This window comes from Thunnus thynnus, chromosome 6, assembly GCF_963924715.1.
Source record: "Thunnus thynnus chromosome 6, fThuThy2.1, whole genome shotgun sequence".
Lineage (NCBI taxonomy): Eukaryota > Metazoa > Chordata > Actinopteri > Scombriformes > Scombridae > Thunnus > Thunnus thynnus.
The window spans coordinates 5,686,459-5,697,331 of NC_089522.1; the positions used below are offsets into that span (position 1 = coordinate 5,686,459).

The following is a 10,873-nucleotide window of genomic DNA, read 5'->3' on the forward strand; positions in this document are numbered from 1 at the left end:
AGCAAGGCTGCTCCTCCTGCTGAGCTGCAGGGCAGTTTTAAAGCCCTCCTCTAATTATGGGGTAATCTTTGTCAATCACTGTCAAAGCATGCACAACACCATGAGACACCTGGCTCCATTCCATTTCTGCAGACCGCACTGCCCATCACATCTCCAGGATGTCTGGCTGTCAGTGGAGAGCATACAGATGACTTTTAGGGTGCTGTGAGTGATGTAACATTAGCGCTTTAGAAGATGATGGCTTAATGGTTACATTTATTATGCCTGTGTGAAAGAGCCTTTTTGCAGACATAATAGCTTTGTTATGATGAGTGTAGCCTATATTCTTGGTAATATTTCTATTTAAAATCCATGTGTATGTTGTTACTTAAACCTGATGCATGTATGAATTCTAATTACTGCTATCAAATGGTGTAAAAACTGTTTATATGTCATTCAAACCTATCAATAAAGAGAACACAATTTATCTGCATTACCATCATTACAGTTGAAAGGTTATCCCAGTCCACTGTAGGTTCACAAAGCCTCAAGTAATTATAATATAAAAACAGTAATAATCCTTTAGTTGGGAATATTTACGCACCTGCAGTGCTGAGTTGTATTTATGTGTGCTCTGAAGTTACCGTAATTAATGACAAGGCTGGCAGTGATGTTAATGAGTGAAATATTTAAAACCGTCACAGGAAAATGACAGAGAATGTCCATTAACCTTTAACACAGTCATCACTACTAAAGAACGAGCCTGTAAGATTCTGCTTTAACCAGCAGTTAAACAGCAGTTTTACAGCAGTCATTTCCACACAAATAAAACAGCATGTTTCATAATTAGGTTTCCTTGCATATCAGGATGCTATGTGAATATCTGAGTGCTGCTTGAACTTTGCAGTTGCACATAGAGATGTGCAGAGGCCATATAAAGACACATTCCCATGTTCTATCCATTATACATTGTATACAAAATGCGATAGAAGAAGAAGATTCAGGGAATCTATGAGACCATGCATATAGGGGAAAGTGAATCGTCACCTAATAAGAAAATGTGTGCTTGGTTAATATGTTACATGGAAATGTCATATAAATTTGTGACCAAGAGTGGAAGTAGAGTATCAGGTCAAGGGTGTACTGAAGTGTTGAGCAGATAACAGGGTTTATGGGAAGCTGTACTTGCAAAACAAAGTTGCACAAAAAGGAGACTAAATTACAGTATCACAGTCAAGTGGAACATGTGCTGCTTACAGTGGATAATGAGTTTATGTGTTATCTAGCCATCATATTTTTGTGAATTCATAATAAACGAAGAGATATTACATTTTAAAACTCCATCACAACACAGTAGCTGTTCAAACAGAGTATTACATTAGAAAGAAACATACTTTTTATTGCTCCAAAATGTAAAACCCTATTGAAAATACTGTCAGTTTTTATGCCAAATTACCAAAATGTACATTTCAGAATATGAGATGTCTCTGGGCAGAAACTTGATATATTCCAGTGTATTTTGCACATATTGATTACACTCAAACATTCTATGTGGAGAAATGTAATTTGGTGTTGTGAAACTTTCCTGTCCTGTGGCCAGGGTTTCTATTTATCTAGAAAGAGGAAGTAATTCATAGAAATATTATGTAAGCCAAATCTTTTGCCACAGTGCTGTTTTCCCTTGTGACCTCTAAAGTTAATGTTGTGCAGTGCAGGGCAAATATATCAGTGAAAAGGTGGCAAAAACTTGATTGACTGTGACAAAAGCTCTTCAGATGTAGGGTTGCATGGGTCAAAAAACTAGGATGTCCTGCCTTACAGTAAGAACCTGTTGCCATCTCCAGAGAAAACTGAGACTTCCAGCGATTGGACTGAACAGCTGGTCCCAAAGAGAGCAGTGCAACTAATAATCTGCCCCTCTGACACATGGGGTTAGATGGCTGTCATTTGAGCTCTGCTGATCATGCAGGCAGGGATATCTGCAGCCCCAGAGAGATGCACTCACTGGTGGCATTTCATAGGCCTGCGGTCACTGTCACACTCATTGCTTTGGACCTCTCCATTTTCACACACCTCTCCAATGCCCCTGACTGAGCATGAACTCAGTGCACACACCTCTCTGGAGCTTTCAGGACACTATAAAACCACCAAGGATTGCACTACTATTACTGGTGCTGCTACTGTAGCTTAACAATAACAATAAAAATAGACGTTTCACATGCTCAGTAGTATGTCATATGAAAAGCAATAGAAGAGCCCTTAAAAGTGACTTAATAGTCTGCTCAACTTTTACACGCAGATTTACAAAAAAAACAGTTCTATTGTTTTAAAGGGCACTTTCAAAGGTGACTAATAGTAACACTGATACTCAGGAGTGTCAGCACCTGCTTTGCATATTGTCTTCAAACATTTACAAACATTACAGGAATTTGCCCAGGGCATCCTAAAAGCAAGTATGAACACTCCCATGCTCTCATTTTCATTACAGTCAGGCAGGGTGACCTGCCAACAGCCAACAAGAAATAGTTCCCATAACCTTTCTTTACAAGTAGGTCTACGTAAATGTCAGGTGGTTTAGGTTTATATTAAAAATATTTATTTCTGTGCTCATGTTGGCAACACAGCTGCATTTTAATAAAGGATTGCTTATACATGCAACCAAAAAGTAGTGAGTATTAAATAATTGGACTATGGATACAAATAAACTTTATCATTAAATATAGTACATCTGCCAAAAGTCCATTAAAATGAATAAAGATTAATCAAATAAACGTTTATTCCTTGTTAATCATTTCTCCCCCAGTCTGATAGGGGACAATGTTACATTACCCTACATGAGTATTAGTGAAATACACCATATCAGCATTGTGATTGTAAACAATTTACCATAAAAGTAAAACAAAACATAACTTTTAAACTGGAGAAAAAGAGAGAGAGAGAGAGAGAGAGAGAGAGAGAGAGAGAGAGAGAGAGAGAGAGAGAGAGAGAGAGAATGCCATTCAGACAATAACATGCGCGGGAAAAAGAGGGCTTGGAGAGGAGGAACAGAAATAGGAGGAGGAGGGGGAGTAAATGGAAGGCTTTTTATCTCTAGTTTCCCACATCCTGCGAACGGCTGCAAACGCGGCCACCCAATTAGAAAGAATGAGTGGAATGCGCCTATTCTCCACAGCGCGCTTTGATGCGCAGCCAGTTGAGAGGCATTGTCAGGCAACTCAAATAAAGACTATAGTCCTGATCTTCACTTGGCCAGTAAACCTCTGTGTTTAATGTGAAAATAATCAGGTAAATGGCAGGGGATTAGAATAGCTGGAATGCAATTGATGAACTGCTCTCAGCTTGTGTCTCCTCGGCGCAAAATGTCTTTATTATGCCATGCGGATGCTTTAGTGCAACAGCAAGTCTGTTTCTGTTCTCAATGGCAGACACAACATGTGGAGAGGAAAGCAGAATGCACAACTGAAAAACGCAGTAATGTGAGAATTCCATGCATTTATATGTAAGAATGTACGACATCTGATAAATGTTATTATTATGTTATATTTTGGACCGGAACAAAATAGAATAAGTTTCAGTGTATAAACACATGATGTATTCCTATTTTGCGAGGTCCACTAGGATTCGTTTCTCGTAGCCTATTCCCTGAGTCAGTTTCCCGCGAAAGGAGGAGCCGGGGAGGGAGGGGGATGCACTTAGCTTTGAATTTGCATTTCCCCCAAAGTGAACTCATAATTATTACTTTACTCATCCCTCCTTTTTGGCGCGTTTTGATTCCCGCCACGTTTTGTCTCTGGCCCGTTGGCTTTATTTTCATTCGGTGATTGACGTGCGTTTGGAATGCGTATCTGCATTTCTATTGGTACAGAGAGCGGAAAGGGGCGGTGAGCAACGGCCTCTTACTACTGCTTTAAAAGCATCCTCCCCCCGCCTCTTATTTCCAAAGCCGGTGTCTGAGGGAGGCGTAGGTCTGTACACCGTATTATCTGTTTATATAGTCAATTTTACTGTTTACAAAACACCGCGGGGAACAGCTGTGGTTTCGCGTTAGTTTTTAACGTGAACTCATATATCCATACGCCGGAACGACGTCTTTGGCCATATTTTCCTGGATCAAAGCGGTGGTTTTTCTTCTATCCGGATGAGAGGATCCCCACCGTATTTTTTGTTCGTGCAACGTGGACTTCACGCGCTACACGGGAGCCGGGAGAGCCGTACTACAGGAATAAAATTACTGTTTTAAAGCAAAAGAACGAAGATACACGTCGTTTACCCGTGGTGGATATCCTCAAAAGGAATGCTTCTTTCCAAGCTCAATTCTCTGGCCCACATCTCCACCGTAGACATGCCGGCGAAGATCCAGCTTCAAGTTCATCAAGGTTAGACGCCCTTTTTTCCACTGTGTTGTCATGGAGGACGAGGCTGCAGTAATGGCTGGCAGCCCGCTTACCGTGACTCAGTCCACATGCTGCTACTCGATCATTTTCAAGGACGGCAATTTATTGAAGCCGTCGTTTCATTTATTGACTATATTAGGAGCATTGTAATGTTTTGATACATTGATACTGCCGTTACTTTGCCACAGATACCGGTGTTTCTAGAGAGATAGCTGGTATTTACTGGCTGTGTTTATGTCGTTACAGTGAAGGAGAGGGAGCCTTTCGAGAAGCTGTACCAGGTCGGCGCTGTGCTGGGTAGCGGCGGGTTCGGCACCGTCTACTCTGGTACGAGGATATCCGACGGAGCTCCGGTTAGTATGCCAGTTGTGTTATAATAAACAATATTTTATTTTTAAGCGCCAGCTTTACGTGTTTGTTTTTTGTACAGTTGAATTTTGTGGTTTGACGCGGTCTCTTCTTTGCCCTGCTAGGTTGCTGTCAAACATGTAGCAAAGGGCAGGGTCTCCGAGTGGGGAGAGCTGGTAAGTAACGTTTTATACGACTGTTGTTATCATTCATATCTACATAATTAACACGATATTATACAATGGAAACGTGTTTTGTTTTTTACATACACTAATGTGAACATATTTGGTTTGATTTGGGCTTATTTTAGCATTTCTGTGTATAATAAATGTTCATTTTTATAATTATTTCTTAAGCCCAACGGCTCCCGGGTCCCCATGGAGATCGTGCTGTTGAAGAAAGTCGGGACGGGCTTCCGCGGCGTTATCAAGATGCTGGACTGGTTTGAGCGACCGGACAGCTTCATCATCGTGATGGAGAGACCCGAGAACGTCAAGGACCTTTTTGACTTCATCACGGAGAAAGGTGCCTTACCGGAGGAGCTGGCGCGGAGCTTTTTCCGCCAGGTGCTGGAGGCCGTGCGGCACTGTCACAACTGCGGGGTGGTGCACCGGGACATCAAAGACGAGAACATCCTCATCGACCTCCGCACCGGAGAGATGAAGCTCATCGACTTCGGATCCGGAGCCCTGCTGAAGGACACCATTTACACAGACTTTGATGGTGAGTTACTCATGCTCAGAACTTCGCATTATTATTATCTAATTTTTATTAGATACAATTGGATGTGTCTAATTTTGAACACCACAGTTATTTGGGTAGGCCAGTGAACCTCCAGTTTAGGATATGATGTGCCCCAGACCCCCCCCCAGCACAAATTCCTAGGTTGTGTCATCTCTGACATCCCCCACAGCAGCCTATAAATACAGACTGGGCAGCACTGCCTGCGTTTTGGCGCCCCCCATTGGAAGGAAGTGGTATTTTTACAACTCAAAGTTTGTAAACAAAGTCACATGTCTGCTCCCCCTCCCACACACACTTCTCTCTCTCACACACACTGGCACCTGAGCCCAGAAAACAGCCAAAGATACAGGTTCAGCTGATAAATCTGTACTCTTTGTTAATCATTTAACCCCCTCAGCAAGGTTTTCATTTTCTATTTATAACAGATCTAATAACAGATTTTCAGTCAGTCAATATTTTGTTTTCTGTTTATATGTGCATCAGGTTGCATTTTTTTAAAGATTTCCTCTTTTTTTTTGTTTCAGGCACAAGAGTGTACAGCCCGCCAGAGTGGATCAAATATCATCGCTATCATGGGCGCTCTGCCACAGTTTGGTCCCTGGGTGTCTTGCTGTATGACATGGTGTGTGGGGACATCCCATTTGAACATGATGAAGAGATCATAAGAGGACAAGTGCTCTTCCGGAGGAGAATCTCCACAGGTAAATTCACACTGCAGTTCATATCTTAGCTTTTTGATCATGGATGTGTAATATTTCATAATCAGTTTATTGCTCCAGACTCATGCGTTGTCATCTTTCTCCTCAACCTCCAGAATGCCAGCAGTTGATCAAGTGGTGTCTGTCTCTGCGGCCGGCGGACCGCCCATCCTTTGAGGACATTATCAACCACTCGTGGATGCAGAGCACATCCTCCTCCGTGGTCTCATCCACAGTGCAGACAGAGAAGACCACCACAGAGATCAGACTGCACAGCATCAGCCATGAGCCCACAGCCTTCACTCCCTCCCCTGTGGCAGTGGCTCGGTGATGGAGGAAAACAGTTCGCTCCGGGCTGGTCTGGTCCGAACTGGACTGCACTGAGGCTATTACAAAAAGACTTAGGTAACAGACTTGAAACAGAGACTTGTCTGCGCCCTTGACGCAGACAAGGTCGAGGTGTAAAGGACCACACGCAAGGTTGTGACAAAACCATCACCCCTTGGTTTCAAACCATGCAGGCCAGACCCAGACCCTCTCCACCCTCACGCCCAACTTTACTTTTTCCCGGACGTTGATCCACGTCAGTGTCAGAACATCATCTTCACTGGACTCTGATCTAGGCAACGGGTGTTTATCAGTCTGTCGGAGGGCGTGCTCTGTATGCACGGACACCTGCAATTGAGCAAATACAGCACACATGCTCACTGTTTTGCTGAATGGCAGGTGGACAGTCCAAGTTATGTAACCTCTCGCTACACTGTACTCTGCTCCCTCTTTCTATTTCTCTGTGTCACAGCAGAGTGGGAAGAGCAGACGTGTTGGCAAAGAGGAGCATGATTTTAAAAAAGTGCCTTCTGTGAGATTGTTGGGGGGACCCTGAAAATACTTGAATTTGTGAAAGTGAACAGGCTCTTCTTCTTGACGGCCTTTTTGTTCCTTACTCTTCACAAGGCTTTATATTGTTTATTGCTGTTTTTCCTCTCTTCCACTCATGGGCCTAGATCAGTAAAGCCTATGCCATTACAACCACTACTATCACTACTTCTACTACTCCAATGTCATTAGCAACCAGACAACCTCATAGCTCCGGCAGCAACCTGTGCAAAACAATCATAAAAAAAAGAAACACTGGACTTACCTCACTCTCTCTATACTACAGCATCCACCTCTACTCTACTTTACAACCTCCGCTTCCTCCTCTTCTTGTGTTGTACTATATACAGACACACAGCTTAGGTGACCGCTCATTCACACCCACCTGAATGCACACCACAATGCAAACTCAACCATACCAGAATACAACATCTTCTGCTCTTCATTTCAATTTTTTTTAGAACAGTGCCTCACAAAGGTCTTAAATTTGGTGGGGACAAGAATTGTAAATAATAACAATATTTATTATTGCTGTGACACTCAATGAGCTTTTTTTGTCGCAGAATTTATTTATTTATTTATAAGAGAATTTCGGCTGTACGTATATTTCATTCCACAGTCACTGAAGGGCCCACAGATTATTTAAAAGACAAACAAAGATGAATTTTTCTTTTTTCTTTGACCATATTTATGGCTTGAAAATTTTTAAAAGAGCAGATGTGTGTGTGTATGTTTGTGTATGTAATGTAAATAATGTGTAAATAGTCTTGAAAGCACTTCCATCTTAATGTATCTAAACATTGAACGTCTACTGATGGTGACTGGTTTTGTTACTCTGTTGTCCGCTGTGGGAGCGAGTGAATTCTGAATGTTGGAGTGATGTGTGCGTGTGTGTGTGTGTGTGTGTGTGTGTGAGTGAGTGCGTGAGAAACTTCTGGGTGTATGATTGTAGCTTGGATTGTTTTTTTTCATCCATTCAAATTAGAATTGTAAATTATGTTAGAAACTATTTTTATACGATTTTAATAAATATTTTTTTAACTATGACACTTGACTCCTTTGCATTGCTTAAAGTGACACCATACGTGAAACCAAATGTCATACATGTATGGAACATCAGTGTGCTGGGATAGAAATGCCTAATGAGGTTTAATACCAAACAAAATCTCAACTACATACACTCCATATCAGTTTGTCTATCTTTTATTTAAGAGTTAAAACAACAGCAGCACACATCTTAACACATAAATAGATTTTTTTCTAGGTTAGAAGGTTATACAATTTTCTCAGCAGGTTTCCTGTGTGACACTTCAGTAGAAAAGCAGCAGATGTGGAAAACAGATGAAGAGATAAGAGACGACGGGCTGGTGTAAGGCAAATAGCAACAGAAAGGGGCAGGGTGCATATATAGAAAAAGGAGAAAACAAGCTCATAACAATCATGAAATTGACTTCCCCTACAAACTGTGAGATATTTAAGCATAGCAAAGACAGGACAGACATTGTTATTAATAACATGTTCTTCAGCATGGACTCTTTCCTACTGTGTTTGAGAAGATACTTTATGTAGAGGAGTTACTGTCCTGATGAGTTTGATTTTGCCGAGGTGATCTGACATGGCTGAATGAAAGAACTCACCCAGTGAATTATCTGAATCTATCTGAGAGTATGAAGACAGAGCACATGCTCATTTCAAGAACCAAAAAGAGTCATATCAGGATTTCAGCTTTGTTAAACAAATCACTCCTAAAGGTTTGAATGGAGAATCTACAATGTTTTTAGATAATAATGTTAACATATGAGCTGTCATATTTAATAATTTACTAAGCACTGGTTGCTTGTCATCAGTGGTGAAGAGTAACAAAGTGCATTTACTCAAGTTCTGCACATCAGTACAATTTTGAGATACTTGTACTTGACATCAGTATTTAAATTTGATGCTACCTTTATACTTATATTTCTATACATTTCAGAGGGAAATATTGTACTTTTTACTCCCCTATACTTATCTGACAATTACAGTTGGTATGTGGATTCACATTCTAGAGTGGCTGCACTGGGAGTGAACTCCTGATTACATCTCAAACTTGGACCCAAAAAATTGGAACATTTTGCAAATTAACACTCAAAAATCTTCAGAAAGGACTTTATAGCAGAAGTAATATCATTGATCAACAAGAACAGAAGAGAAAACATCATCTTTGGATATATTTTTCAAATCAGAACAACTAGCTAGCTGTCAACTGCTAACTGCTACCTGCTGTTACCAATATTCCAAAGGAGATACAGCACTAAAGAAGCTAACAGAAGAGTTTTTTTTTTTTTTCAAAAATAAGAAGAAAACTTAAAGGATCCTTGCTGGTAATGTAATCCACGCATGCTGGAGCCTCTTTATGTATCCTGGACTCAAGAAGTGATGGCATATAACTAGGGGTCACTCATCGGGGTGGGGAGATGGTCAGCTCACTCCCCTGCCAGTCCAGGTTTTCAAATGTAAACATCAGATTAAATACCAAATAAGACCATTTGTACATCTATCTCAACATCGAAGGAAACGGTCCTGGCCATATGGATCTTCTGGGGTTCCTAACTGCCCAGATGGCAGCCTTTTCTCCCCGCTGACGTCGAGAGTAGGTTCCGGGTGCACCAGGCCGGTGCTGAGGGGCTTAAGAGGAGCTTCTACCTTCTGGCCACTGGGATTCTGGATGGGATTGCTACATAGGACTGTCATCCAAGGCCATTTATCGTACCACAGGGCATGCCTGTCAAAAACTGCATCAAGTTCAAAGCAGTGTTTCATGGAGTGCTTTTTAGACTACTGTTGGTACTCATTGTTTTATTGCCTGTATGTGTCTGTCTGGCCAGAGCAATCAACACTGATGGAAAACAACTGGGACACCGAGTGATTGAGCTTGGGACAAATGCTGGCTCATGGCCAGTTGACGCCCCTACAGTGAGTTTTCATCACAACGTACTGGGATATTTTGCAATCTATTCCTCTGTCCTGCAGCACGGACGAGCCCAGGTACCAGAGCGAATCACCAATCTAGTGGATCAGTCATCTGCCACCCCATTTCGGAGAATAGCAGGTCTCCTCTTCATGCTGATCCTGCTCTCTGTAGATGTTCAGCTAAATCCTGGACCAGTGACTCCTGGAGTGCTGCAGAACTTCAATGCTGATTTGTGCCCGTGTGTGTCTGGGACTCCTCTGGTGCCAGTGATGAATGAGCAGCAACTTTCTGAGCCGGGCTTCTCCCTTAACAGACTAAACTTTGTTAAACCTTGATAGGTCCAGTGTCTCTCTCACAAAACCTGCTGTTGACAGCACTATGAGTCAAAACCCTGCAGTGAGGAGGCAGAGGTTATTCAAAACCTTCCAAACTGTCAATCACGCAAAAGTCTTGTGCTGTTGTATGTTTTAATTGTGGGGGACTACGGATGCAAATTAGCTTCGAGCTAACTCCGGTGCAGTGCATTTTTAATGTTTAAAACTGCACACTGTCCCAATCAATAAATCAAATCAAACGAGTTGCTTTGCAGACCCAGATTTTACATGAAAAACATATTATCTATAAAATGTGATGCATTATTATATGTTAAAATACCCAATGGCATGGCTGAATTAAACTGTTAGAGGGCCATAGGAAAAATTAGCGCCAAATCATAACAATAGTTATCTCAGGGCACTTTTCACATAGAGTAGGTCTAGACTGTGCTCTTTAATATACAGAGACCCGACAATTCTCCTGAATTCCCCTGGTGACAGCGGCAAGGAAAAACTCCCCTTTAACGGGAAGAAACCTCAACCAACAGCCATTTGCCTTGACCGATTGGG

General features: G+C 41.7%; 1 protein-coding gene across 1 annotated transcript; it reads left to right on the forward strand.

The window, feature by feature from the left end:
- Positions 1-3,908: 3,908 nt before the first annotated feature.
- pim1 (Pim-1 proto-oncogene, serine/threonine kinase) lies at positions 3,909-8,086 on the forward strand. The gene is made up of 6 exons (XM_067591391.1): positions 3,909-4,355; positions 4,620-4,726; positions 4,847-4,897; positions 5,078-5,444; positions 5,990-6,166; positions 6,280-8,086. Exons 1-6 carry the CDS (start codon positions 4,274-4,276, stop codon positions 6,492-6,494), a joined length of 999 nt encoding a protein of 332 aa, XP_067447492.1. The 5' UTR covers positions 3,909-4,273; the 3' UTR covers positions 6,495-8,086.
- The last annotated feature ends 2,787 nt before the right edge of the window (positions 8,087-10,873 follow it).

Coding starts and splice junctions, on each gene's coding strand:
- pim1 (XM_067591391.1), top strand. CDS start 4,274: ATGCTTCTTTCCAAGCTCAATTCTCTGGCCCACATCTCCACCGTAGAC. Junction 4,356..4,619: donor CCAGCTTCAAGTTCATCAAG/GTTAGACGCCCT, acceptor ATGTCGTTACAG/TGAAGGAGAGGGAGCCTTTC. Junction 6,167..6,279: donor CCGGAGGAGAATCTCCACAG/GTAAATTCACAC, acceptor CTCAACCTCCAG/AATGCCAGCAGTTGATCAAG.